Consider the following 27,474-nt stretch of genomic DNA (forward strand, 5'->3'; position numbering starts at 1 on the left):
GTCAGGAGGAGCCTGTGGGAAGGGCCTTGTGTGCAGTGGCTCCTGGGCACCCACAGGCCTGTGCCCCCACAGAGCTTGCTGGCCATGTCACCAGAGAAGCGGAAGTTGGCAGCCCAGGAAGGGAGACCGGCAGAGCCACCACCTGAGGAGCAGACCAAGGAGAAGCCACACACCCTGGAGGAGTTCTCCTACGAGTTTTTCAGGTGCCCACCCCTCCATCCCCCCAGCCCCAGCCAGCCCCTCTGAGCTCCCTGAGGCCTCCCCAGGCAGGGAGGCGAGCCTCTGACCCTCCTGTAGCCACTCAGCAGGTTGAGGGGAGTGACCTGTGTCTCAGTTGAGTGCTATGGACGCAGATGGTATCCCTATGGGGACCCACCCTGGAGCCCAGGTCTCCCTCCCCACTGTGCCACATGTAGGCCAGTGAGGAGGGGACAGGAGCAGCAGGGCCGGAGAAGGGGCGTGGAGGGCCCTCACACCAGCCTCTATCTCTGACAGAGCCCCGGAGAACGAGACGGTCAGCAGGGCCATGTTCCCCCTGACCCGGTCCCGGGGCCACCTATGGGCCCACTCTCCTGAGCCACTGCGGCAGCCTCTGCTCAAGCGTGTCCACGCCAATGCTGAGCTTCGGGACGCCGCCTGTCAGATCTTCATCGATATCCTTCCCCAGCTGGCCTGCCCCAGCTCCATGCCAACTCCACCACTGCTCACGGGGCCAGGTCGAACGGAGCACAGGACCGAGAGGCAGCATACAGCTCAGGGTGCCGGTCAGGGGTGGCGTGGAGCCAGGGAAAGAGTCAGTGGGGTCAGACAGCATCCCACACGTGCTCCTTGACGGCCACACCCATCCTAAGGTACATGGGCGACTACCCGTCTCGGCAGGCCTGGACCTCCGTGGAGCTCACCGACCAGATCTTCTCGTTAGCCCTCCAGGACACGGCCCTGCAGGATGAGGTCTACTGCCAGATCCTGAAGCAGCTGACACACAACAGCAAGAGGTCTGCTGGGGCAGGGCGGGCGTGGAGGGCGCCAGCACACACAGGCCGCCGTGCCGCGGCCCCCAGCCCCAGAGGCTCTGGGCACGGTTCAGAGCAGGAGGGGCAGCTTCTGGAGGCCTCCTGGGCACTTGAAGTGGCGCTGGGCTGGGCTGGAACCCTGATGTGTCCTGCTGACATCCTGGGGTGCTCAGAGCAGGGAGGGCGATGGACTTGCCTTGGGCCTTGCCTGCTCCCCACCTTCTCTTCTGTGTGACCTGGGCAGGCTGTGGCCTCTTAAGCCTCAGTGTGCTCCTCCACAAAATGGGCACAGTAGCACCCTTCCTTGTCCATGCCTCAGGCAGGCTTCACATCCCATCTCCCCAAGGGGACCGGCTGGCCTGGCCTCTGGGAAGGGCCCGTGGGCTGACAGGCGCTACTACCCTCAGGTACAGTGAGGAACGGGGCTGGCAGCTTCTGTGGCTCTGCACTGGTCTCTTTCCGCCTGGCAAGGCTCTGCTGCCCCACACCCAGAAGTTCATAGACACGAGGAGGGAGAAGCCGCTGGCCCCTGACTGTAGTCGCCGCGTCCAGAGGGTCCTGAGGTGAGTGTCTGGCTACCATGACTGGCCAACCCTGCAGTGTCGGCCTGGGGAATGCTGAGGGACCCAGTTGGCCCTCCAGGAGCTCGTGGCCCAGTGGAGCCAGACTCTGTGTCCTCTTCAAAAGCTGGCATCAGTTTGGGGAGGCAGGACCAGGTCCCTAGCCACTGGGGAGGCAGGTGGAGAGGGAGGCCCAGCAGGATCTCAGAGGGGTCCCGGTTGTCAGTGGAGCCTCCTGGCAGGCTCAGTCGTAGCCACAGGCTCCCCACCCCACGGCTGCCTGTCTAGGGCATAAAAATAACTGTCTGGAGGCACAGGGTGACCTTGATGCCCCAAGCCATCTTCCCACCTAGCCCAGCCCAGGGTGACTGAGGTGAGAGGCCCATCCCTGCCAATCTGTGTGCCATCCACCCACTCCAGCCCCCCCCCCACACACACACACACACACAGCCGGGCAGTTTTCCTCAGCTCTGTCTTGGATCTCAGCCTCGCTACCTGCCACCCCCACCCCCGGCTTGGTGGGCTGACTCAGTGAGAGGCTGTGGCAGTGAATGGCAGCCCTGGTCGTGGAGAGGGAGGTGGGTGCCCTCAGAGAGGCCCTGTCGGGGTCCCTGCCCCCTGCCATGTGCCCTTGCTTTGTGAAAACAAGAACACAGCCGGCCTTACCTGCTGAAGGCCCAGGTAAGCCAGGTCCCTTCCCTATGTGTGTCCCAGGCTTTCCTGGATTTCTATGAATCTTGAATCACCTGGGAGGTGAGTCCAGGCTGGCCTCTGCCACCTCCTCTGGGCCACATGCTGAGCACGCCAGGCAGGGGCAGCCCCTGGGAGCCACCCCCCAGCAGTGGTTGCTGGAGTTATTTCTTGTTCTGTGTCTGGCACATAGTTAGTTAGCTTAGAGGCTGGTGGCCAGGGTGAGTGGGAGGGTGGCATGTGCAGCGTGCACTGTCTGGCTCTAGGACGGGACCCCGGAAGCAGCCCCCACACCAGGTGGAGGTGGAGGCCGCTGAGCAGAGCATCTCCCGAATCTGCCACAAGATCTGTCTCCCCAATGACACCAGCGAGGTGAGCCCCTGCCCCAGGGACCCCGCCGCCCCTGTTCCTGGCTCACAGCCCAGGGTAATGTCCCCCACCTTGGTTATCTGAGGACCGGGTGGTCTCCCCTTCACCACTTTCCTGCCCTGGGTGCCCTGAGGTGTAAAGAGAGAGCCGTGCACCCTTGGGTGCTCCAGGCCAGTGCAGGGCGGGGCCGCCCCCGGGGGCGCTGCCAGAGCAGTGAAAAGTCAGGACTGTCCCACAGCTATGAAGGGGCATTCTAGGCTGAGGCACAGGACAGAGCAGGCCAGAAGAATGGGCAGCAAGGCCGAGTCCCCTGCGGGCTTCCGACCCTGCTCTGGGCGTGGGGAGCAGGTGCTACCATCAGGTGTGCCTGTGAACAGGGCCCTGCCCATGTTGGCAGCTGGGGACGGCAGAGGGGACAGGTGGGAGGTGGGAAACCGTCCAGGTGCAGCTGTGATGAAGAGGCTTTTGGCCAGGTGGGCAGAGGAGGCTGAGGGGCCCTGTGCCCTCCGGGTCCCCTCAGCAGCACTGTGGCCTTTAGGGTCTTGGAGCTGGCTGAGTCCCTGAATGGCAAGTGCCCACAGTCTGGCTGCAGGGTTCTCAAAGCAAGTGTAAAGGCTGGGCCCCTTGGGGCCCTGAGACTGAACTGTGTGATTAAACAACGGAAACATCTGGCCAGTTTTCTAGAAGGAAAGGCTTGCTGTTCTCAGGCCAGGAGGATCCAGCCCTTCTTAGGAGGGTGTGGCAGGGTCAGGCTCTGAGGGGCCACCCAGACCAAGTCCTGAGACACTCCTGCCCCCTGCCCAGATGCTGGAGGTGGGCTCCCACACCCGGGTGCAGGAGGTGTGCCAGAGCATTGCCACTAGACTGCAGCTGGCCTCCTGGGAAGGCTGCAGCCTCTTCACCAAGATCGTGGACAAGGTACGGCGGGCAGCCTGGCCGGGAGCAGGGGGCAGGCAGGGTGCGTGGCAGTCCCGCCCATGCTGGCGGGACCCCTGTCTGCATGCCAAGGGCCGTGAGTGCAAAGGTGGGTGAGTTCACAGAGTCCACAGACCCAAGTGAGCAAGGCCAAGCATAGCACCTAGCCTCCGGGGCCCCCCAGAAGGGCGCTCCCCGGAAGCCCTCCACTTGGCCTCCCCTGTGCCTCCCTCCATACCTACCCCAGGTCATCAGCCAGAAGGAGGGAGACTTCTTCTTCGACTCCTTGCGGCAGGTGTCTGACTGGGTGAAGAAGAGCAAGCCCCAGAAAGAAGGTGGGAGGTGTCTGTGGGGCAAGGTGGGGGGACTGTGCCTCCCTGGGCTAAAGGCAGAGGCATCTGACCTTGGCACCCCCTGCATGGCTCGGGCCCATTGACTCAGTGCTGCTTATGACCCGTGTCACAGATATGGCCAGGCTGCGGCCAGGCGGTGAGGGCCCTGGGAGCTCTCCCAGCTCAGGCAGGGCCGGCCCAGAATGGATGGCAGGGTGATAGAGGATGCATGGGGCATCCTGAGAGGGAACACTCCTGGGGAAGGAGGCTTCTGCACTAGTCTTGAAGGATGAGGAAAATTTGGGGCTGGAGCGGAAGGGTGGAGGCTTTCCCATAGGGCAGACACAGCAGCGATGTGAAGAGGTGTTGAGGACAGCGTGCTTCAGGCGGGGTGCAGGGAGGAGGGCGACAGGACCCTGGGCCGTGGGAGGAGGTGGGGCACGGCCACAGAACCTGGCGGGCGGGGGTGGTCCTGGCAAGAGTCAGACCGCAGGACAGGCGGGTGCTCACTACTGGCCCTGCCCAGGGGCCCCTGTGCTGCTCCCCTACCAGGTGTATTTCATGCGGAAGTTGTGGCTCAATGTGGTCCCAGGGAAGGACATGAAAGCAGACACCATACTCCATTACCACCAAGTACGTGGGCAGGCTCTCTCACAGCAGGGCTTTGGCTTCACCCTCACTCCACCCTACACCTGCCCTGAGACGTGGAGGAGGAAGGCCCATGACAGCTGCCATGCCCCACGGGGCCCGACCTCCACTGTGAGGTCCAAGAATGTCCAGAAGGCTCACCAGTGGCTTCTGGAGCCCTTGTGGCCCCATGTGGTGACCAGGCTACCCCCTTGAGGGTTCTGGAGCCAGAAACAGAGGGAGAGCAGCATTTGGGGACAGCACTGTGCCATCACCTGTAGCACGATGGCCAGGGAGGGAGGGGGCAGAGGGCCTGGGAGCAGGGGCCCTTGTGCTGCAGGGTCAGCTACATAAGGGGGTGTGGGCCACTGCATCACAGCAAGATGTCAGGGATCCCTGGCCCGACTCAGGGAGGGGGTGGGGGATGTTCCCCCTGCTGGAACCCTGCCACCTGAGCACGAGTGAGGAGCAGCAACCTAAGGCCCAGTGTGCCTGTCACCCAGGAGCTGCCCAAGTACCTGCGTGGGTTCCACAAGTGTTCGAGGGAGGATGCCGTCCACCTGGCGGGACTCATCTACAAGGCGCAGTTTGGCAACGACCAGTCCCAGCTGGCCAGTGTCCCCAAGATCCTCAGGGAACTTGTGCCAGAGAATCTCACCCGCCTAATGTCCTCGGAGGAATGGAAAAAGGTCCCTGACAGGGGCTGGGGAGGGAGCCTGGGCTGCTGCCCCTCCCAGGGCCCCGCCTTCTGGGCAGGGAGGGCGGACTGGGCCTGGGAGCCCCTCCATAGTGCCTTAGAGACACATGCTTCTCCCCGGGGGGCGGGAGACATGCTTGGCTCACAGTGCCCCCCAGGCTGGCCTCAGGCCCACAGGTGCTGCTCTGGCTGGGACCGCGGGGCCCCATCGCGAGGGCCCAGTTGGGAAGGCTCCCCCCGGGCCCTCATCTCTTCCAGAGCATCCTGCTGGCCTGTGACAAGCACCAGGACAGGACAGTGGAAGAGGCCAAAGTGGCCTTCCTGAAGTGGATCTGCCGGTGGCCCACCTTCGGGTCTGCCTTCTTCGAGGTGAAGGTAGGCCCCCCACCCAGCTGTGCCCCGCCTGGCTCTAGCCCAGCAGCCTGAGCCTGCCTCAAACACACGCTAGGTTGGAGGGGCATGTGTGCGCATGTGTGCGTGCATGCGGGTGACTCGGGGAGGTGGCCCCTGGCTTCCCAGTGTGGCTGTGACCACCGTGCCCTCCTCAGCAAAGCTCGGAGCCCTCCTACCCGGACATCATCCTCATCGCCATCAATCGCCACGGGGTCCTGCTCATCCACCCCAAGACCAAGGTAGGTCGCCCAGGTCCTGGGACCCCCACTGGGTGGGGCCGTAGTCATCTGTCCTTCTGCCCCCTCCCATGGCGCTGGAGGGCCCAGGCCCGGGCCCCCCTGCCCCCGGCTAGAGCGGGCTCGTGCCCTCCTGCCTGCTCTGCCCCCAGGAGCTGCTCACCACCTACCCCTTCACCAAGATCGCCAACTGGAGCAGTGGCAGCACCTACTTCCACATGGCACTGGGCAGTCTGGGCCAGGGCAGCCGCTTGCTGTGTGAGACCTCTCTGGTGAGCCCCTATTGTTTTTCCCAGCCCAGACACACAGGGCCCAGAGGCTCTAGGGACTGGGTTTCCCCGATCTGAGCCACCGCTGCCACCAGGCAAGTTGCTCACAATGGGGGCATGGCCACCTGTGCCCGGGTGGGCAAGGCCAGCTGGGAGGTCTGGAAGGAGGTGCAGGCTGGGCGTGGCGGCAAGGCCTGGCAGTGGGCCCCAAGGTCCTGGTCACTCTTCCTACAGCAGAAGCCTGGCTTCTGTCCTCACCTCCCTGCCCAGGGTATCCCTGAGCAGAAGCTGGGCACTGCCAGGCCCTGGTCAAGCCCCCCAACTGGGCCCCCACAACCTCTGTTACCCTTCCCCTGTCCAGGGCTACAAGATGGACGACCTGTTGACCTCGTATGTGCAGCAGCTCCTGAGTGCCGTGAACAAGCAGCGGGGCGCCCGCGCCTCAGCCCCGGCCAATTCCTAGCAGAGCAGTGGGGGCTCACTGCCCACACAGCCACCCTTCCCAGTCTGGGGTTCTCTGTTTGGCCCAGGGCCTGCCCTCTGCAGGCAGCCTTTCATGCTGTCTTCTCCCCAAAACACCCTCCCCCCCCAGCACTGCAGGCAGGCCCCCTACCCCAGGTGCTCATCTCGAGACCAAAGGACAGAGCCTAGGGCAGGGGCAGGGTGTGAGGCCCTCAAGGAGGTGGGTGGATGGCTGAGAGGACCCCCCCCAAGGATGCTGAATAAAAATTGCTGGAGCAGTGGGGAGTGTGTCAGTGAGAGGAGGGCATGGGGTGGGCAAGACGCCTGGGAGACACTGGACAGCAAGGGACTCGTCCAGGAAAAGCAAAAAGCACTGTGACCTCCCCAGGGACAGCCGGGGATAATTCCATTCTCAGAGAGTGACTTCACTGGTTTTGCCCGCCTTTCCTTTTCTTGGCATGGGGAGAGAACCCTCTGCACACCTTTTTCCTCACCCTGCAGGGCAGTGGGACACGTACTTGCTGCCAGGAGGGCTGGGCCAAGGTGCCGGCCACTGGCTTTGTGCTAAGACCAGCCTGTACCCAGGCAGGACGCAAAGCTTGACACAGGGCTGTGAAGACCTGGGTTTGTCCCCACTGCACAGACAGCCCTGTGGAGCCTGTTCCCCACTCCACCCACCAGGCCATCCTTCGTGGACTGTGGGTTTCTGCCTGGCCTGTTTCCAAGCCCTGATGGCAGCCTGGCTGGTCTCTGTTGCTCTGTGCGTCCACGGCCGCTGCCCCACCTCCTCACCCCGGCACGAGAAACCACTCAGGTCTCACAGCTGTGTGAAGACGCCTTCATTCACTGTACAAGTGTGAGTCCCGTGCTGGCCACAGATGAAGTATGCTCCCGGAGGATAGGAATGAGCTGCCCACCTGACCCCACGATCTCCTGGTCCCCAGCCAGACCCCTGAGGGGGTGCAGCTGGAGGGACTATGGTGACCAGAGAGGAGCTTGGGGGACTACAGTGGCCCAGGCCCCGGGTGGAGTAGCCAAGGCCGAACTTCAGAACGGAAGCTCCTGAGTGACGGGGCAGTGGGGTTCTTGTCCCTCCTGCTGATCCGTGAGGTGAGGTGGCAGGACGGGCTGACCCATCCGGACACAGGGATCCAACTTAGCTGAGGGAGTGCGGGTGGCTCCCCAGAGGCCCCTGCCATGTGGTCCTGGTACTGGGGCTGGGGCAGCTGCCTGGCTATGTGGGGCCACATTTGTGCACAGTGGGGCCTCTGAGGCAGAGGCTGAGCAAATCCCCAGGGAAGAAGGTGAGCCAGCAGGCCCCTATGAGGATGGGACAGGTGAGCGGGGCAGTGTGGGGGCAGGGGCCCAGGTCCCAGGCCAGGAGACCCCAGGCCCAATTCACTCCTGTCCGTGGAGGACCTCAGGCTAAAGCGTGCGGGCACAGGCCTGCCACAGGCTCAGCACCTCCTGTGCCCTCCTCTGCCCTGTGCCTACAGAGAAGGAGGGGGAGGAACCCAGGGCAGGGGAGCAGAAAGCTGCCTGGGGAGAGGAGGGAAGAGAGGGGCAGGGACTAGAGAGAAGGGGAGGAAAAGAACTGAAAGGAAGGCGGGGACAGAGGAAGGGACACTGTGAGGAGTCGAGGTGGCATACAGAAGGGCACAGGGCAGGAGGCGCGTCAGGCAGAGTTAAGCCTCACAGGCTTGGGGCTGACCTTGCGGGCGCCCAGCTCCGACAGTTTCTTCAGCCGCTTCTTCAGCTCCAGAGGAAACTTCTCGTAGCATCTCTTACACACGGGCTTCATATCAAACTCCACAAACTTGTTCCTGGGGAGGCAGTGCAGCAGTCAGGAGGGCCCCACGCCCCACAGCCCTGACTGGGTCTCTCTCGACACCGCAGAGCCACGGCTGGAGGAGCGGCCTTCCCTGGGCCTCTGCTGGCCCCGGCCAGCAGGCCAAGCCCCAGGGTGAGCTTCAGAGGTCACAGTGGAAGAGGAGGTCTTCAGACTCTGACATTTGAGAACCTCCCTGCCCCACCACTGCCCTCAGACACCTCAGCTTCCTGGATGAGCTGGTGGTCTGACTCCTTTGCCTCTGAATTGGCTATTACTGGCTGGAATGCCCTTCTCTCCCCAGAGCCCAGTGTCCTTGCGGGTATGTGCTGTTCTGCTTCTCACTGTGCCCTGGGGGTCCCTGGACCTGCCTCCATGGGCTGGAACTGCCCCTGCTCCCACTGCACCCAGGGCCTGACTATAATAGGTCAGAGAAGGTCTGAGGAAAGGCAGAGCCCCGTGACACCTCCATGGGAAGGGAAGACGCTGTACTAGCCCTCCACCCAGCGCAGGCACCCCACCCTGGGAGGCTGGCAGGACTCACTTCAGGGTGAGCTTGCTGTTGCAGGTGGAGCAGGAGAAGCAGTTCACACACCAGGCCTTGTTGAGGGCTGACACCACTGTGATGGGCAGATGGGCGGGGCTTAGGAGGCCCTCCCAGGCACCTGCAGGCCCAGCTGTGCAAAGCCAGGGCCAACAGGGAGGGTGGGAGTGGAGGAGCGGAGAGACACAGGGACAGGAGCGCCTTACCATCACCCTCGATCACGTGGCTGCAGCTATAGCAGACGTCCCCAAAGAGCTGTGGATGAAGCAGGTGTCAAACACACAGGCAGTCGTGTCCCAGCCCAGGGCCAGGGCTGTGGCCTGGCCCCACCCAAAATGGCAGCTCTCGGGATCCAGCTGCACCTCCTGGGCCTCCTGCCAGGGCACAGCCTCAGGCCTGAGGTGAGGGCACGTCTGGCTCATCGCTCATCCCCCGGGAAGGACAACAGTTTGAGGCATCACTCCCCAAAATGCCCCTTTGTTCCTGCTGGAGTCCTGGGGTGTGTAGGCCAGGAGAGTAGCCCTGCCGGATATAGCAGGATGAGCAGCCTGGGGTACATGGCAGCCCCATGAACCCAGGACTTCACACTGGCATCTCATTTAGTCCCAACAGGAGGCCTGGGCCGTGGGGGCACATTTCTCAGATAAGACACTGAGGCCAACAGGTCTGCCAGGTCTCAGGACCCTGCACTGGGGCCTTGGCACCACAGAGGCTCCTGAGGAGGCTGCCCTCAGCCCCCCCCCCCACGCCTGCAGCGCCCCCACTGCCCACTCAGCAGCCTTCCCACACACCCTCTGCAGGCCCCCAACAGGGCCAGGCAGCACCCCCTCCACACCCGCCCGTGTCTGCCCTCAGCCGCAGGCCCCACCTGGTTGTAGTGCGTCTCACAGTAGGCCAGGCCCTTCTTCTCATAGTGCCGGTGCCCCAGGAATGGCTTCTCACACTTGGCACAGACAAAGTGCTGGGAAGAAGCAGACAGGAAGCAGAGGCCTCGCTGGGCTCACAGGCGGGCAGTGGGGCTGACACCTCCACGGACTGCTGGTGTCAGCAGACGTCAGTCCTCCCCACACCCAGTGAGCAGCTTTGCACATGGCTGTCCTCTCTGGACCCGCCCCACGCCCAGCCACCTTGGTCCAGGTTGTCAGGGTGAGGTGCCAGGGTACTGGGCCCTCCCAGGGGTGGCGGCTCTGTTATTTGCATGGCACCTTCAGGAAGGTCGTACGTCTGTGTCCTGTGGACATCCCACAAGTCCCAGAAGGACTGAGCAGCATGTGACCCATCAGCCAGGATTTGGCCAGCCCCACATCAGGAACTTCCCCAAGAGGCCACCCAAGGCCAAGCTTCTGGAAGACAGAGCCGGCCGGGCACTGGGGACTGGAAGCCTTTCTAAGCAGTGTCCATAAGACACTGGGCGCCCACAATGCAGGGGCGTGCCCTGGGTAACCCAGGTGCACACGCCTGAGGAGCCCACCAACAGGTGTGCCCAGCTTCCGTGTCTACATGGGGCACAGCCAGTTCTGTCAACGACAACTCCACAATCCCTAAGGCTTTCTCATAACTTTGGAATCCTCTAGAAGGTCAGGAAGGGGAAAAAGGAAGGTGGGCATGGCTGCCTGACCGTGGTCTGTGCTCAGGCCTGGTTCCTGTGGATGAGCTAGGGCCAGGCCAGGGTGACGAGGAGCTGTGTCAGCCTGGGGGTGGGAGTTTGGAGGGGCTGCAGCGCCAGACCCCCACCGTGACCAGGAGCCAGGGGCACCCCCTCCTGTCTGAGCCGGCCTCGCTCACCTCCACATGCCACTGCTTGCCCAGTGCGTTGACCACACGGCCCTCGATGGGCCGGCGGCATGCCCCACAGATGGGGACCCCCATCTTGTCATGGCATGGCAGGCAATAGAGGTCCCCCTTCAGCTCACGGGCCTCAGCAGTCAGCTCCTTCCTGCAAGACAGCACGGAGCCCCCAGGTGACGTCCTGCCCTCCTTCAGTGGTCACAGCAGCCCCTCCAGCCTCAGGGAGCAGCTTCCTGACAGGCCCCACTCTGTTCCAGCACAGCACCCTGGGCAGATGGCTCTTTGATGTCTGTGTTCTTTGGGGACTTCCATGCCCTAGACAGGCCCCGAGGCACAGGATTCCCGCACAGTCCCTGCAGAAGGCAGCCTGTGTTTGCTCCGTCAGGGCTCTGAGAAGGAGATGTGTTGTCTGGGCCCCTCTGCACCAGACTGGGGGCTGGGACAGGCACAGGGAACGGCTCCAGCACCAGCACTGGCACCAACCCCTCCCCTTCCCCCTCGCCCTCTGTCTATAATTCTTCCTGTCAGCTTCATCCAGGGGCCCCCTCCTCCCTCACCCCCAAGGCTCAGCCCGGATCACGCACGTCCTCCTGAAAAGAGCCCTGGAGAAAGAGGGCTCCTGCAACAGTGCCTTCCTGGCCCATCCATCTCCACCCTGCACCCCTTCTCTTGCACCACCACTGCCCCGGAGGGGGTCCCACCCCACTCTGCACCAGCCCCGGTCCAACATGCCTGCAGTGGGTGCAGCTGAAGTGGTCTGGGTGGTAGGCATCACTCTTGAACATGAGGGGCTGCTCCTCGATGACCAGGTGGCACCGCTGACAGATGTATTTGCCCAGGCCCTTGGCCTTCTCACGGTTGTGGCAAGGCCGGCACAGGTGCCTATGGGAAACAGGTAGGTAACAGGGGCACACTGCCCACTCCTCCCCTTCCTGCCAGACAGCCAGGGCCACCTCCCAGGAGAGGAGGTCCCTGACCCACCCGAGCTCTAACGAACATCTGCGAGCCTCAATGGGCTCAGCCAGTGGCCTCACAGAGGTGGGCAGCCAGGGAGGCCCAGACATGTCCTCCCAAAGGTGCCTGTGCACAGGACGAAGTCAGGAGGAGACACGCCAGAATGGAGGGGGTTGCTGTCTCTGGGTGGTACAGCAAACATGACAGTTTTCCTCTTTCCACTTTTTCTGAGCCTAGGACATTGTGTGGAATAGACATCTCACTAACGTTGGCTGAAAATTCAGTTTTATCTTTCAAATGTCTTTTAACACATGAGTAATCAGACAGCAACTATTAGCCTTACAACAGCCACCACCCGCCGACCGCCCCATCCAGCCAAGGAGGGCCAGGTCCGTCGACCCGCACACCCCTTCCTTTGGGGTCTGCCAGACAAAGAGGGACAAACATTCACAGGCTCTTTCTGTCTCCAAAGACAAGCACGGCTGTGTCCGACAGAGGCCTCTAAGCCCAAGAACTGTCATTACAGAGTCTTTTTTGTGAAGACTTCAGAGTAATTTCTGGTGCTACTCCCTGCATTTGGGCAGCAGCTGTGGTCTCTACTGAGAGAAGTCAACATGGTTTCCGTTTCCCTGGGCCTCAAAGGTGGCAGGAATTTAGATTAAGGGTCGCCAGGCAAAGATGTACAAAGGCCCCAATCCATGGCTCCCAATCCCTGCCTGGCACCTTGATCTTCAAGTGCCCCTGATGCATCTGGGCCCACCCCCTCCCTTTCCAGGCCCCTGACCCACAGGGAGCCTGTCCACTCCTCACCTGGTCCCAGCATGGGCCCCTTTCCACCGAAGACTGAACCTCAGGCAAGGTGTGGTGGGCAGATCCCGGGTGCCCGGGCAGCCAGCTCAGATCCAGGACCTTGAACGCAGGGCCGGCACCCCACCTGGGTCTGTGCCCAGCGATGCACATCATCACTCTCTGCCTGCCCTGTCTGTCTTGCCTCCCCAGTGGCTATGCGTGCAAGGAGCCCAAGGGCATGCCCCGCAGTCATCTGCTAAGCTATGCCAGTTCCCAGCTATACCCACCACATACGACAGCAGCTCAGGACGAGTCTGCTGACACGAGAGTGAGTGAGCGGTTGTGGGAGAGGAAGGGAGGAACGGTGTGCATCACCTCCCATGACAGCATGGCCAGGCCAAGACTGGGAGCTGGTCTCCTGGCTTGGGACCTCTGGCTCTCTCTACCTGACCATGGGCCGCAGATGTGGCCTGTGGCTGCAGCCTTCAGCTCCGTGACTAAGGCTCTGCCGCTTCCAGTGCCAGATCCCTGAAGCCCAGTGAGTTTCCCCACCCCACTCTGCCAGCCACCACTGTGGCTAGCCTGTCCACACCACAACGACCACCTGCTCGTGTCTCTGTCACGGACACAGTATTTACTCCCTGTAACCCTGCTGCCACCTTTGGTGACTCCTCTTAGCATCAGGACATTTAACCTTTTGTTTCAAAGCTGTTAAAGTGAGGACAACTCCCCAAAATTCTGTTGCAACGTTCAGTGCCGTCAAAGTCTCTGTCAGCAATCACCCCAACAACAGAAACGCCCTGCTCAGGCAGCCAATTAGACACCCTCATTCGAACCAGTGTGGGCCAGTACTCCAGACGCCGCTCCCAGGGCATGGCAGAGCGGGCCCAGGCCCCACACCTGACACCACTGGCTCCCAGGGAGGACAGGATCCAGGCGCCCAGCTCCCTAGAAGGAGCCCCAGCAGGGAAACATCTTTTGACAGACCCGATCCCAGCACCAGACCTGAAAGCTACTTGGAGAATCTTTTTCCAGGCAGAATGAGGATGGAATCTAAGAATTGTAGCATCAAGCTGCAACAGAAAAACAGAACAAAACAAACACACACAGAGAAAGCAGAAGTTTTGGAATCACACATGCTTGGGTTCAAACCCTGGCTCTGCTACTTCCTAGCAGTTTGTCACGGGCAGGCAAGTGACTTCACCTCTCTGAACCCGTTCCTTGCCTGTAAGGAACAATGAACTCGCCTGGCCACGACTGTGTGAAAAACAAGTTTAGAGGGGTACACGTGGTAACTTCCCAGTGATAGCTACGTACACAGCTCCCCTTTTAACTAAAATCTTTCAAAGTCTTTTGAAATTAGGAACAGTGATTTGGCTCTGAGTCACTAGATAAGAAAAGGAGAGACAAGCTTTGCTGGAGCAGTCTTAGGAGCAGCCACTGCCAACATCCAAACACCCCAAGCCTCAAGCACCGCCCAGGAGGGTTTTTTTTGGGGGGGGGGAGCGGGCAGTGGCAGCAATGGCCTCCTTCAGGGGCCTGCCAGCCAGAGGAGCCCGCACAGGCGTGGGCCAGGCCTCCCGGACTGCGCTGTCCCCACAGGCACAGACAGCGCCCCATTATGAGGCAGGCTGCAGCTGTGTCCCGCTCACGATAAAGGCCATGGTTTATTCCACATGCCTGAACGGAGTCTTAATTATACGGGGCAGGACACAGGCCCCACAGCAAGTGTCCTGAAAGAGTCCCCTCTCATTCGACCAAACAAGATTCCTCAGCCTCCCTCCTCCCCATTCACAAGACCCCTCCACTGAAGCCCCTGCAGGCCTGGGAGCCTGGGCCCGTTGCCATGGCAGCCAGCCCCTCCCTACCCCCCCACTGGTAGGAATTTGTCCCCTTCTGAAACGTCCTGTTGTGTCTGTTAGTCCCAGCCAGTCCCTCCATCCAGCCCGCACCCACTCCACAGCCCTGAAGACAGTCACACACACGGCCTCTGTGATGCTGCGTGGCCAGGCTGGGGGTGGGGGGCTCCGGGCTGGGACACACTGGAATATTCACAGCCCAGTGGCAGCAGAGGCAGCTGTAGGAGTGGCCCACCGCACAACGGACCCCTTGGGAATGAAGCAGCCTTTGAGGGCTTTAGGGGCTGCAGCCTCCCCTCCTTTCTTTAAATAGCCAGCCTTCCACCACAGCTGCACGGAGCCCACGGCCAGCGTCACCACCCACTGGGCGCAGCCCAGTGCCACCCCTCAGTCTTCCTGCCCCTTCCGCCTGGACCCAGCTGTGAAAGGTAAGGGCCAGGGCTGGGTGGGGCAGGCAGGGTGCTCAGGGGCCACGCAGAGCAAACTTCAAGCAGGGCAGGGATGGGGTGTCCTGCCCCTGAGGTGCCTCTCTGTGACAATGGTAGGACCTACTTGTGGCAGATGCCAGAGTCTGAATCACAGCAGCCCCACAGGGCAGCATCCCTGTCCCCCTGATGGGGCTTACAGACGCTGCGTGCCTTGCCTCAGATCCACAGCTGCAATGAGTCAGCTCTCAGGCTCCTCACTACTATCTGCCGTGGCACAAGCAGGAGCCAGATGAAGGAGCGGGCTGGAGGTGCGGGGCTGCCAGCCCACCACAGCATGGCCACCTCGGCCTCCGATGGGGTCATGCCTCGCCCATCGCACACCTCACCCACAGCCGTGCCCCCCGACCCCCAGGCCACATGCCGTGCACCCTCAGCCTCCCTTCTCTTAGCACAGCAGGCCAGGCTCACGCTTCTATGGAATGCATGAAGAGTGAGATGGGCCCAGTTCAGACCACAATGCAAAAATCAATGCAGAACTCCTAAACTGGGGAGGAGCAGAGAAACCCCAACAAACCAGAAACAAGCCTAAAAGCATTTCAAAACTAAGTCTCAATCTAGAGAGCACACGTGTATGCAGCCTTCCGCAGGGGTGAGAGGCTGAGGGCGCTGGGCAAGAGGCAGAAAGCAGGTGCTGGTGGGCCCATCCAGGGCCAGGACGGACTGAGCAGCCTGTGTGGTCACACAGGGTCCCACGCTCGGATTAATGCTCTGCTGTCACCATCTTGAAAGTCCTACTTTTTGAACAAGGGATGTGCATTTTCATTTTGCGCTGGGCCCCCCAAACTTTGTCACTGGTCCTGGAGCCAGGCCCCAAGGAGGAGGCGCTGAACCTGAGGGATGACTTGAGTGTGAGTTCTGAGACACCGACACAATCCCAGGTCTGGCAACTGGGGCCTCTCAGTCTCTGGAAGGAAGGCGGTGTCCTGGGCGGTGCTGGGTGTTCCTGCTGAGTCTCCCTGTCTGACTTCCTACTCCAGGGCCATTGCCTCTGGCCATGACCTTGGGCAACTGGTGGAGTCAGAGCTTTGATTGTCTAATCTGTAAAATGGGTGCTGATGCCTGTCTCTTAGCATTGGCAGGAGCGGGCACAGGCTTGCCCACCGGTACCAGGCAGAGCAGCTGTCAGTCCGTATGAGCAGCCTGCATGTGGGGGCCAGGCCTGGGGAGCAGCCTGAAGTGGAAGGCACCCAGCTCCGCCCCTCTGCACTCCTCCTTTGGCCCTGGGTTCCAACAGGACCCCTCATTCACTCGGCCCATCCCCTCCCGGCCTCCAAGCCTCCCCCCCCCCCCCTTAGGTCTCTCTCTCTCTCTCTCTCACACACACACACACACACACACACACACACGAAAGCAGCAGACAAGTCATCTCTGAATTTGAATGGTAGGCATTCCAAAATGCTCTGGAGCCAAGGAAGATCACTTAGGCAGGGAACTAATTAAAACGTGATATTATTAGACATGTATGGCCCTCTTTACTTGAGGTCATAGACTGGCCAATCGCTCCCTGCTGCTGCTCACAGTGTCCCTGGCTCCCTCCGCTCAGCCAGCAGGCCCTCACCCTTCCATACGGGACAGGGTGCTAAGGAACCCACGGTGCTTGCTGCGGCCTGACAAGGAGAGTCAAGCTGCTCCCAGGCCGCCAGCACCCCACAACCTGGACCACCTTCCCTGCTCCTCTCACTACTGGACGGCCTGCCAGGCCCTCCCTGCATTCTGCTTCTTCAGCCATGCCCAGGAGCGGCACCCAGTCCCCTTCCCCCGCGAGGGGCGGTTGTGCTAACAGAGCCCATCACTAAGCCCCCTGGGGCACACCCACTCTTCATGTCAGCCCCCACCAGAGGTATTACCATAATCATTAGAAGGAGAGGAAATGGAGGCCAGGACAAGTCTGCAGCAGACTTGCTCCAGGTCCGTTGGCTGCTCAGCGTAGAGGTACGCTTGGCCAGGAGAAGGATCTTGCCAACCTGCCACTCCGCCATGCTGTAGCCTGGGCTCCTCCCACTGCCGGAATGGCTTCTGTCCTGTGAACAGCCCCCCTCTTACCCCCAGCAGCCCAGACACATGGGCCGGGAGACCAAGCTTCCAGGGGAGCCCCAGAAGCTGCGCGGCAGGTGAGGGTCGGCTGGGCTCAAGTCCCTTAACAACCACAGGATATGAGGAGCAGGGCTGGCGCCCTCCATGACCCCAGCTCACGATGCAGGGAGTGCCTGCTGTCCTGCCCTCTCCTGTCCACACCTCCCACTCCCAGACCTGGTAAGGGAGTCAGGGTGTTTGGGACCTACCCTACCCTTTTTGGATCTCTTGAGTTTACCAAATCAAAACAGGATTATGTTACCCTGTCTGCCGGCGGTAGGCTGAAGGTGAGGGGGGGGGGGGCGACACCCACCCAGAACTGAGGTCCCTTCACCACATGTAAATGGCTGTTAGCAAGGCTGGCAGACCTCTGAGCTGGCCCCTCAGGTGTGGGTAAAGCAGGCCAGTGAGGCCAGGCAAACAGGTGTCCTCCTGGGCCTGGTCTCTCTGGGGTTGCTGATCTAGAAAACCCTGGCCAGTCTCTACCTTTGGGTGAAATGGCTGTCTCCCCTGGGAAAGAACCTGCTCCTGGTTGTTAAACGACTCCTAGTGCTAAAATGCTCCTGTGGGCCTGAGGCCTGAATGCAGGGCTTTCTCCATCTCAGGATGGCCAGAACAGAATGGGGGGCTGAGTCCAGAACGCTCCAGAGACTCCAGGTGCCAGCAGACAGGGCAGGCCTCCGACCTGGGACACAGCCTATGGTTGTATTCTGGTGGGGCCCTCGTCTGTGACAGGACCTAGGGGAGCTGTGGTCAGAAAGTGGCAACACACTCAGCACTTGCTACTGTGGGAAGTGCCTCAAGCCCCTGCAGGCAGGCAGGTCAGGAAGGGTCCCGGGACTCGGGGTGAGCAGGGTTCACCCAGCAAGGAGAAGGCTGGAGAGGAGCTGGCTGGGCACCAAGCTCTTGGGAATAGGTAGCCCACCCGCCCATCAGAAGCAGGGGTCAGGGGCCCCATGTGCCACCCCTGCCACTCAGATAGCAACCTGGGGACCAGGACAGAAAACATGGAACCCCTCCCTCCAGGCTCCCACTCCCAGAGCCTCAGACAGACAGGGTTCACTGCCCACTCTGTGCCCTGTGGCTGAGACAGTGGACTCTGGGACACCTGGCCAGGCTCGCCTTCGCACACTCAGCAAGGCACAGCGGCACAGGGAAGGGGGCCAAGCAACAGCCTGGCAAACTCCAGGCCCTGGTTCACCTGGTGCTTTTCACTGAAGTCCAGAAAGCCTGTGACCGGACAGACACAGGAGGTCCCCCTATTGTCCCCAAGGCAGTGCTGGGCGTGGAACAGCATGGCTCCTGGGATAGGAGCTGGCAGGTTCTGGAGGCATCGAGGGCTCTCTTCTGGGCTCCCACGGAGGGCAGTGCCCTACCGGGACCCGGACACTTGTTCCTTCCAGGTTCCTCCAGGGCTCCTCCGGCTGGAGCATGACCGGCCTCGAGACAGCCTCCCCAGGCCTGATGGCCAACTCCTCCCTGGCTGCAGCAGACCAGTGTGGCCAGGAAACATGGCTGGAGAACGTCCTGTTCGCCTCCTTCTACCTCTTGGATTTCCTCCTGGCTTTTGTCGGCAATGCCCTGGCCCTGTGGCTTTTCATCCGGGACCACAGGTCAGGCACCCCCGCCAATGTGTTCCTGATGCACCTGGCTGTGGCAGACCTGTCCTGTGTGCTGGTGCTGCCCACCCGCCTCGTCTACCACTTCTCAGGGAGCCACTGGCCATTCGGGGAAATCCCGTGCCGCCTCACCGGCTTCCTGTTTTACCTCAACATGTACGCCAGCATCTACTTCCTCACTTGCATCAGTGCTGACCGCTTCCTGGCCATTGTGCACCCCGTCAAGTCCCTCAAGCTGCGCAGGCCCCTCTACGCCCACCTGGCCTGCGCCTTCCTGTGGGTGGTGGTGGCGGTAGCCATGGCCCCACTGCTGGTGAGCCCGCAGACCGTGCAGACCAACCACACGGTGGTGTGCCTGCAGCTGTACCGGGAGAGGGCCTCCCACCACGCCCTCGTGTCCCTGGCTGTGGCCTTCACCTTCCCTTTTGTCACCACGGTCACCTGCTACCTGCTGATCATCCGCAGCCTGCGGCAAGGCCCCCGCGTGGAGAAGCGCCTCCGGAGCAAGGCGGTGCGCATGGTGGCCATGGTGCTGGCCATCTTCCTGGTGTGCTTCGTGCCCTACCACGTGCACCGCGCCGTGTACGTGCTGCGCCGCCGCGGCCCCGGCGCCTCGTGCGCCGCCCAGCGCGCCCTGGCCCTGGGGAACCGCATCACCTCCTGCCTCACCAGCCTCAACGGGGCCCTCGACCCTGTCATGTACTTCTTTGTGGCCGAGAAGTTCCGCCACACCCTGTGCAACCTGCTCTGTGGCAAAAGGCTGTCGGCCCCGCCCCCCAGCTTGGAGGGAAAAACCAACGAGAGCTCGCTGAGCGCCAGGTCAGAGCTGTGAGTCCCACATGCCGCCGGGCCTGCCCTGAGGGGGTCTCAGGCTTCTCCCAGACCCTCAAAGGAGAAGCCCCCCTTCTCCCAGCTACACCCCGAGAAAAGAAACTGAAATTGCGGCAGGTCACTGCCATTCCCTCCAAGGTTGTCTGATGCACAAATCCCTGAAAAGGGAGAACTGTTGACAGGGACCGGTCAGCTGCCCCCTCTGCAGACTGTGCTGGCCCTGCTCACCTGTGGTAAGGGAGAGGGGCAGGAGGCCAGAGGAGTCACTCCGGGACAGTGGGTGTCCTTTCCCAAGCACTGCTGGCCCCGTCCCAGCCTCCTTGCCACTACAGAAACACACAGCCGCAAAGCTCAGCAGAAAGAGCCCAGAAGGCGGCTGCAAGTGGCCTGTGACAAGAGGGCACATGGGAATCTTGTGAGTGGTAGAAGGCTGTCTAAATATTTCCTGTGCGGTGTTAGGTGCTTTGAGTTCCCTTTGTGGTACCTTTGCCAGATGACCCCTGAGTTTAGGAGACACAAACTATAAATGATAGCTGAACCCTGTAAGCACATTTCAGGCTCATCGCCAGGTGACACCCAGCAAACATGGCCTGTGGGGCACATCACTTATTGATTCTTCCTGCTATAAACCCACACTCGGACCCGCACGTGGCCTGACAATCCCGAGTCCTGCCCGAGCACACAGCATGGATGGACAATGGGCTCTGTCACCACCTGAGGATGTCTTGGGTGGGGAACTGGGTCTTGGTGTGGGAACCTGTCTCCCACCGACCCCGACCCCGCAGGGGTGTTCTTAGTCCCTCTCCCTCCCTTACTGGCCAAGTTCTGAGCTGTGTCGCTTCAGAGTGTGGCATGTATCACCCTCACAGGTCCTCTTTTGTATTTGATTATACTGGTCATAAACATAACTTTAAGATTCTAAAGATTATTGTGTTTGGTTAACACAACACCTGTCCCAGAACCTCTCCCTTTGATACAAGAATGGCAAAGTGGAGGTGAAGGGAGCAGAGGCGGGGCAGTGACTGTGGCTCTGACACCCCACTATAGGCCCCCCCACATACACTCCAAGGTTCTGCACCATGGCCTTCAGAATCCAGCCTGGGCTGACAGGGGCCGAGTGAGGGCCATGCCCCCTATCCTTACAGATGTGTCACATCTTCCTTTCCTGAGCACTGCCAGCCTCTTCCTCATGTCCCCAGGAAAGCAGTGGGGCTGGGGGCACAGTGTGAGCTGCAGCTCAGGAGGGGAGCAGGACTTGCTCAGGCGCACACCTGGCCCATCAGCACAGGGCCCCCTGCAACTCACAGCCTCTCACTTAGAACTCGGCTTCCCGCTGAGTGCCCTGCAGACATCGAAATGGACATGAGGCCACGTTGGGCAGGCAAATGGACGAGATCGCAGGAGCAGCATCAGGAAGGAGTGAGGGGTACTACAGCAGGGAACGGAGAGGGCCGTGAGTGCCCAGACACGAGAGGGTGTGGGCGTCAGCAGACAGCTAGGGTGTTGATAACGAGATAGGCGGTGCTCTTCCCTCAGACTGGTGGTCAACAGCAGAGAAACTCGGAGTCAGCTGCTGCACTGGGGCACCTGGTGGATACCAAGGTGAGGTGGCACAGGGGCAGCTGAGTGTCCCAAGAGAGAGGTCTGGGGTGGAGGTGTGCATCTGAATTGTGCAGCACATACATGCCTGTTAGGGCTCTGTGATATTGGGTAGATGACAGGGCCAAATGTAGAGCCCAAAGGAGCCCAACATGGAGAGATGGGGAAAGGAGGAGATGGGCAGGAGGAAACCATGAGAACACAGGGGCCTGGGCACCCAGAGAGAGGGCATTTCAGCAAGAAGCAGGGCTGCTGCAGTAAAGGCCTCTGAGACCAGCAGTGACCACGGATCTGGCAATGTGGAGGCCACAGAGACCCCAAACAGACTGGGCAGTGGGGAGCAGATGGGAGGAGCCAGCAGGTATGCTGGAAAGGGCTACAGAGAATGCAGAACCATGTGGGAAGAAGACTCAGAAGGTGTCATGAGCTACCCAGCCTGATCCTTTAGAAAGGGAGAAAGAGGGCTATGGAAGCCGCAAGCCCTCTTAAGAGGGTGCAGGGTGAGCAGGGCTCTCAGAGGTGCAGGGGCACAGCCAGGCTGGCGGCAGCACAGGCACTGGGCAGCAAGGGTGCCCCCACAGCCTGTGCCCTCAGGGAGGTGGGATGGGAGGTCACCACCATGGGGTGGGGAGGTGAAGACAGTACAGTGGGAGGAGGGGTGAGGAAAAAAGAGCACGTCTCCTTGGAAGGTAGGACTTAGGCTACTAAGGAGTCCTAGCCCTGAGCACGGATGAGACTGATGGCCCGAATTTAAGTGAATCTGGGTCCCCTCATTGCTTTCTCTCCAGCATCATCGAGCCGTGAGTACAGGAAAGGCATGGACAGCTAGTGTCAGCAGTCGGCAGGGCAGGCAGTAGTGACTTGACTCTAAGCTCTTTACCCATCCCCTGCATTGAGTGGCTCCCGCTCCAGCCACCTTCCTTCTTGCTGTCCCGAGTCAGCCTGCTCCCGTGGACACTCCTGAACCTGGGAGGGCCCTGACTCATCACCACTCACTCTCTTCAACCTCAGACCTCATCTGTATACCAGGGCCCTCCTATTCACCTAGCAGGACATGGTAGGGCCAGCAGCCACGTCGGCACAGGCCACAGTGCCTGGAATGGGCCTGGCACTCAGCACAGCACCTGTGATGAGGCCTTCTCACTGCCCAGCTCACCTGCCTGCATTCTTCACGAAGCCCAGGTCAGCCAGCTCCACGTCACACAGCTCGCAGCGGAAGCAACCCGGGTGCCAGTTGTTGTTCATGGCCTTGATGACACGGCCGATGATGAACTCACCTAGAAGAGAGACGCCCCTGCTCACCAGCGCAGAGGACATGCCCTCCCCCTCCTCAGCCCTGCCCCAAGCCCGGTCCTCATGGTCCAAGGGCTCCACTCCCAGAGCTTGAGAAGAGAATGCCTGCAGGAGCCCGGAGGCTGATGCTCAGAGACACGGTCAGGGAAGAGCTCCCGTGATCCTGCCTGCACACTTCCCAGGGCCAAGAAAAGGCATGTGCTGTCTGTCGCCAGCCCTTACCACAAGATCCACAGCATGGAGCAAACAGCATTTGGAAGTCGTGTTCGCAGTACTTCCGGCCTTCAAACTGCAAATGGAGCCAACAGAGAAAGTACAAGCCAACCAGCCGTCATTCCCCAAGCTGCACTGGCCAGTCTCTGTTGGATCAGGACCTGCCTCACAGCTGGACAAGCACCCCACTTTGTACAACTGCTCCTTCCCAGGGAGCAGAGAAAGCACCCAACCCTCCCTGAGGGCTTCCTGGAGGAAGTAATAAACAGTTGGAGGACAGCAGGGCAGGGGCACTGAGAGAAGGGCATTGCAGACAAAGGGAGCAGCACGTGCAAGGCTTAGAGATGGAGGGAATGGCCTATTCGACATGGGGGAGTGCAATGCAAGGGGCATCCCTGCTGTGAAGCAGGGACCTCAGCAAAGCCAGCCCTCAAGGCCCTCGCTGTTTGCGAGGATGTTGGCCTGTGGGTCCTGAGAGCCAGCAGTGGGCTGGGGTGGGAGCAAAGGCTGGGAGGGCTGGGGTCAAGTTTGAACTTCATGCGTCACTTTGCCCCATTCCCTGTGTGTCTTATCTGTGAGAAGTTCATTTCCCCGGAGGCCACAAAAGACCCAGGGAAGGGACATGGTTAGAGGCGGGAGACACAGAAAGGGCAGGGGTCCCAAGGGAGAGCCCTGAATCCTGCAGCCAGCAGGAGCTACTGTGGACACCAGCCAGCCAGCCACTGTCCCCATCTGTCTGGGCAATGAGGGCCCTTGCGCTAGCCCCAACAGTGGCCAAAGCCTGCCTCTGCTTTCTTTTCCCTTGACAATTTAACTTGGTTTTCCCCTGTTCTCTAAAATGAGTGTCTTATTAGGCTGCTACTGGATATAGCCCTACCCAGCGACATGTAGAGGCAGCTGGGGATTAAATTCATTCAACGACGAACATTTCCTGAGCACCTGCTGTGTGCCAGGCTTTGTTCTAGGCATATGGCCACCACTCCCAGAGCTCTGCCCACCCCTCCCACTGCCCACACAGTTGGCCAGCGTTTCCCAAAAGGCACTGAGGAACAGCAGCTCCTGCTCTGCCAAGCAGATCACACGCCCATGGCCATCCATCAGACAATCACATCAACTCAACCTTCGAAATCTACCCAGCCTCAGCCACTAGCCAGCACCCCCACTGCAACCGGCAGGGGTGTGCTGGTAAATGTTTAACAACCAGCTCTGGGGGTGGGGGGGGTGCTGGTTTGTGGTGTCTGCCAATTTCTGTGGTGCATATATTCCCTGACCTCGGCACAGAGCTGAGAAGAGCTGTGCAGTAGTACACGGGGGTGTATACTACTGGGCGTCCTCTACACACATGCACAGAAGTAACTTCAAATGTATGTATGATGGTAAATGTAACAAAATAATTAGGAAGGGGTGGGATTTGAGTTTTGTTACCTTTTTTTTAAATAAAATTTTATCTCATTGTACGTTTATATAACTTAATTTTTAATAACAGCTGTCTCTAACAACCAGCTTGCAAGATTGTAGAAAATTTAACAGTCTGCTCTTATGAGCAAATGTGGCCCAGTCTAGGCCTCTGCACTTTCATCTGGATTATTGCAATAATCCGGCTTTCGATCCCACCTGTTTTCCCAGCTTCCACCCCTGCAACCCTTCCCATCCCTGCTCAGCACAGCAGCCAGAGTGGTCCTTCCCAGGGTGGAACAGACTGTATGGCTCCTCTAACCCACACCCTGAAATAGCTCCTGCCTCTTCCACAGTGAAATCCTGAGGCCCACAGGGCCAGACAAAATCTGCCTAAAGGGAAACCTGCCCTCATCCCTGCTGTTCCCTCTCCTTTTCTCTGCTTCCCTCCCACCAGCCTCCTCCTGCTCCTCAAACACCATGCACACTCTGACCTCAGGCCCTTTGCACCTGCAGTGCCCTCCTGCTGCTGTGTACATGGCTCCCTCACCTGCTTCAGGACTGCTCAAACTTGACCTTCCCTGACCACTCACCCTCCCTACCCCAAGGTCCCTTATGGCCAGAGCACTTAGCACCATCTGATAAACATCATAGATCTGTGTTTACTGCCTGACCTTAAGGGAAGGTAAGTGCACGGGGCAGTGTTTGCACTCAGGGCCTCCCAGAGTCTGCCCAGAGGAGGCTGGATGAAAGGCAACTCTCCTTCAGTACCCACAGCCACCAGAGGAGCAGTGTTCACATGTCACAGCTGAGGGACAGGCCCACCAGGTGTGGCATGCACAGCTCTGGTTGGCAGGAGCACAGCTCAGCTCAAGGCCTGACATGACATGGCTGCCCCATCAGTCATTGGTCAGGACCCTGGCTGGGCCCAGCCCACAGGCTCCTGCAGGGCAAACACAGAGCTAGGTCGGGGCTGGGGTTCCAAGAAGGCAGCTGGCTGAGGTCCTGGGAGTCTCCTCACCTCGTAGAAGAGCCCCTCGGGGAAGGGCCGGAAGCACTGGGCACACACAAAGCAGTGCTCATGATACAGCTCTCCGCTGCTGTGGACAATCCGCTCAGTGGGGCTGAAGCACGCCTGGCAGCGTTGGCACACTGCGTTGGCCAAGGCGCTGGACATGTTGCTGGGGGAGAAGGAACAGAGGTTAGGACTGGGAGGGGCGAGGCTGAGCAGGCCCTGAGGCATGCGCTGGACACGCCCCCTCCTTCAAGAGGTTAAATGCTTTCTGGGGTGAGTGATAATGCTTTCTTCCCCCCCCCCCCCATGACAGCCCTGGCACTGTGAGGACTCAGAGACATGTGGTCCGGGCCGAACTGCTGGCACAAGCTTGGGTCATGCTACATGGCTGCCACGCATCCCATAGCTCTGTGGGCCGCAGACAAGCTCAGTTGCCAGCACGTGCCATGGCTTGGAGCAGCCATGCCGATGGCAATCCTGCAAGGCCAACGCAGCATCTCCATTTCACAGATGGACAAGCTGAGGCCTGGAGAACGTGAGTGATTTCCCCAAGGACCACAGTGGGTGGAAGTAAAACTCCCCTCCTCTGAAACCCCGGACGGAATTCCCACCACACCCTGCAGCCCTCTGCACTCAGACATGGGCTGTGCCACACACAGCCACGCACACACCGAGCAGAGCAGTGAGGGCTCCTGACGGCTGCCCTTACTCACTGCTTGTACTGGGCTATCCCTCGCTGTCTGCACCCATATCCCAGTGTGGAAGGACTGTAACCACGGCTGGTTAGGTGAGGGACACAGGCAAGCCCAACAAAGGACGTGCTGTGGTTGCCAAGGTACTTGAGTCGGTCCCCCTGCTGCTCCGTTCTCATCGTGCTGGGCCATCTGTGGGTGGTCAGCAGCCTGAACGGAACTACAGGCGAACGCCCACGCTGAGCCAGCCTGTGCTGACTGGAGCCCCGGGCCCCGAGGCCTGGCCAGGAGCCGCGCCAGACACACAGCCTCTGCAGCCTTCCAACCCCCCATGCGGCAAACAGGTGTTGTCCAAGTGACAACTCTGATGGACTGGTGCTGGCTGCCTGGAAAACTTGGCAAAGAAGGCTGGGCAGGCTCCGTGAGGAGACACGTACCAGTGGCAGGGTCATGTGGGCATGACACAGGTTCACTGCCTTTGAGAGTATCTTTCCAGCCTGTCCTGCCTCCCGGGACACTCACCCCCACCCCTCCTGCACTGCACAGCACTATGAGAAGAAGTGCTGAGTAAGTGAAGCTCATCAGACGGCAGGCACAGAGAAGGGGGTCCCCAGGCAGGAGGCACTCCGTTCCGGAGGTGAGAGAGGGCTCTGCTCCCAGGGCTCTAGGCATGGGACGTGAGAATGTGTCTAATGGAGGGTGGCTGCGTCCCCACAAGGACACAGCATGGAGGCCGGGCTGAGGCGTGCACGCGGGAGTCCCTCTGCTCCACTTGGGGGCCCCATGGCAGGGGCAGGGCAGGGCAGGAAGGCCTTCAGCAGTCTGGCCAGGCAGGCTGGGTTTCTGCAGGGCTCAGCCTGCCCTCAGGCACGCTGTGGGGACCAAAGCCCCTTCCCCCTCCAATATCCATAGTTAGGCTTCAGAGACAAGGAAGCAGGATAGTGGCACAAGGAGTCAGAGTAAAGCCCAAGATAAAAGGGAAGCTCTGTGCTCAGCACCATCCCCCAGCTGGTCCCCACAGATGGCAAAGGGACAGGGGACTGACTGCCTGAGCCACCACAGAGGGCTGAGTGGGACTTTGTCAGCACAGGCACAGTTTCCTGCCCCTAGAACACTGTGAACCTGGCATTGTGCTCCCACAGTACACACCCAAGGTGGCAGGGAGGAACTCCCAATGCCTGACTGTGAATAAGACCTTGAAGGTCTCAGAGAAGTCGGAAATCAACAGGAAATCCTGTGACTCTGGGCCTGGAATTCCCCACTCAAAGGACCCAGAAAATGAAGCCAAAACAAGGCTTCAAGTCCAGCCCCAGGCTTTTGGATTGCTCCTTAACCCGGACTCTGGGCCCCAAGCAAGTGAGCGCACAGGACACCCAACCTCTTCCTGTCCTTCCAGAGCCCCCGCCTCTGCCCCAGGGCTGACCAGCAGCATCTTCACATGGCCACCACACCCCCCTACCGAGAGTGGCTGGCCCTTAACTGGTCTATGTCTAGTTCCCTGGCTGGGTTCCTGGGTGTCTGAGGTCAAGGATGATGCCATCTGTTCCTACATACCTCACACAAACCCTGGCACAAGCAAGTGGAGTGTGGGATGACCATCTATCTCCTGCCCCCACTGACTGCCCCAGCCCAGGTCTCACCCAGCAGCACCCTAATTACATTTCTGTGGCCGCTTCCCCAGGCCACACTGCTCAGTAGCAGACAACACTTCAACCCACTGGCTAAAGACAGGAGGATGGACAGAGGTACAAATGTGCCCAAAATTGAACCATGGCACCATCAGAGAAAGTGCCAGCCACTGTCCTGTCTCAGTGGCTGCCAGCAGGCAGGTCACGAGCCATCAGCTCCTCCTGGGCTGTAGGAAGACACAACTCTCACCAAAGGACCGAGCACACTGGCCACCACGGGACAGTGTTGGGCAGCCAATGTCA

At 60.3% G+C, this 27,474-nt stretch overlaps 3 protein-coding genes across 12 annotated transcripts in view; 2 read left to right on the forward strand and 1 right to left on the reverse strand.

The window, feature by feature from the left end:
- MYO7B (myosin VIIB) overlaps positions 1 to 6,844 on the forward strand; it is a 138,540-nt gene extending 131,696 nt beyond the window's left edge. For all 3 annotated transcript variants that reach the window (XM_074334550.2, XM_088794524.1, XM_088794525.1), the window contains 13 exons: positions 73 to 203; positions 496 to 653; positions 842 to 995; positions 1,421 to 1,576; positions 2,530 to 2,635; positions 3,437 to 3,550; positions 3,795 to 3,882; positions 4,406 to 4,512; positions 5,010 to 5,195; positions 5,462 to 5,578; positions 5,752 to 5,835; positions 5,985 to 6,104; positions 6,463 to 6,844. In XM_074334550.2, the coding sequence (XP_074190651.2) occupies positions 73 to 203; positions 496 to 653; positions 842 to 995; positions 1,421 to 1,576; positions 2,530 to 2,635; positions 3,437 to 3,550; positions 3,795 to 3,882; positions 4,406 to 4,512; positions 5,010 to 5,195; positions 5,462 to 5,578; positions 5,752 to 5,835; positions 5,985 to 6,104; positions 6,463 to 6,564 (1,623 nt within the window). In that variant the 3' untranslated portion in view covers positions 6,565 to 6,844. The remainder of the gene's footprint in view (positions 1 to 72; positions 204 to 495; positions 654 to 841; positions 996 to 1,420; positions 1,577 to 2,529; positions 2,636 to 3,436; positions 3,551 to 3,794; positions 3,883 to 4,405; positions 4,513 to 5,009; positions 5,196 to 5,461; positions 5,579 to 5,751; positions 5,836 to 5,984; positions 6,105 to 6,462) is intronic.
- A 543-nt stretch (positions 6,845 to 7,387) lies between these two features.
- LIMS2 (LIM zinc finger domain containing 2) overlaps positions 7,388 to 27,474 on the reverse strand; it is a 49,706-nt gene continuing 29,619 nt past the window's right edge. For 5 of the 8 annotated variants that reach the window (XM_074334582.2, XM_074334603.2, XM_019717952.3 and 2 more), the window contains 9 exons: positions 24,858 to 25,017; positions 22,451 to 22,517; positions 22,092 to 22,212; positions 11,456 to 11,605; positions 10,721 to 10,871; positions 9,804 to 9,896; positions 9,142 to 9,190; positions 8,936 to 9,011; positions 7,388 to 8,386 (listed from right to left, as the gene is read on the reverse strand). In XM_074334582.2, the coding sequence (XP_074190683.1) occupies positions 8,239 to 8,386; positions 8,936 to 9,011; positions 9,142 to 9,190; positions 9,804 to 9,896; positions 10,721 to 10,871; positions 11,456 to 11,605; positions 22,092 to 22,212; positions 22,451 to 22,517; positions 24,858 to 25,017 (1,015 nt within the window). In that variant the 3' untranslated portion in view covers positions 7,388 to 8,238. Of the gene's footprint in view, positions 8,387 to 8,935; positions 9,012 to 9,141; positions 9,191 to 9,803; positions 9,897 to 10,720; positions 10,872 to 11,451; positions 11,606 to 13,471; positions 13,516 to 22,091; positions 22,213 to 22,450; positions 22,518 to 24,857; positions 25,018 to 25,564; positions 26,141 to 27,474 lie in introns of those variants that run through there. The other 3 variants (XM_019717954.3, XM_074334588.2, XM_074334622.2) reach the window with 3 other exon arrangements.
- GPR17 (G protein-coupled receptor 17) lies at positions 14,515 to 23,898 on the forward strand. The gene is made up of 2 exons (XM_019717959.3): positions 14,515 to 14,753; positions 18,290 to 23,898. Exon 2 carries the CDS (start codon positions 18,318 to 18,320, stop codon positions 19,335 to 19,337), a length of 1,020 nt encoding a protein of 339 aa, XP_019573518.1. The 5' UTR covers positions 14,515 to 14,753; positions 18,290 to 18,317; the 3' UTR covers positions 19,338 to 23,898.

Source organism: Rhinolophus sinicus, chromosome 17 (genome assembly GCF_057876585.1).
Source record: "Rhinolophus sinicus isolate RSI-liver-muscle chromosome 17, RSI-T2T, whole genome shotgun sequence".
Taxonomy (NCBI): Eukaryota; Metazoa; Chordata; class Mammalia; order Chiroptera; family Rhinolophidae; genus Rhinolophus; species Rhinolophus sinicus.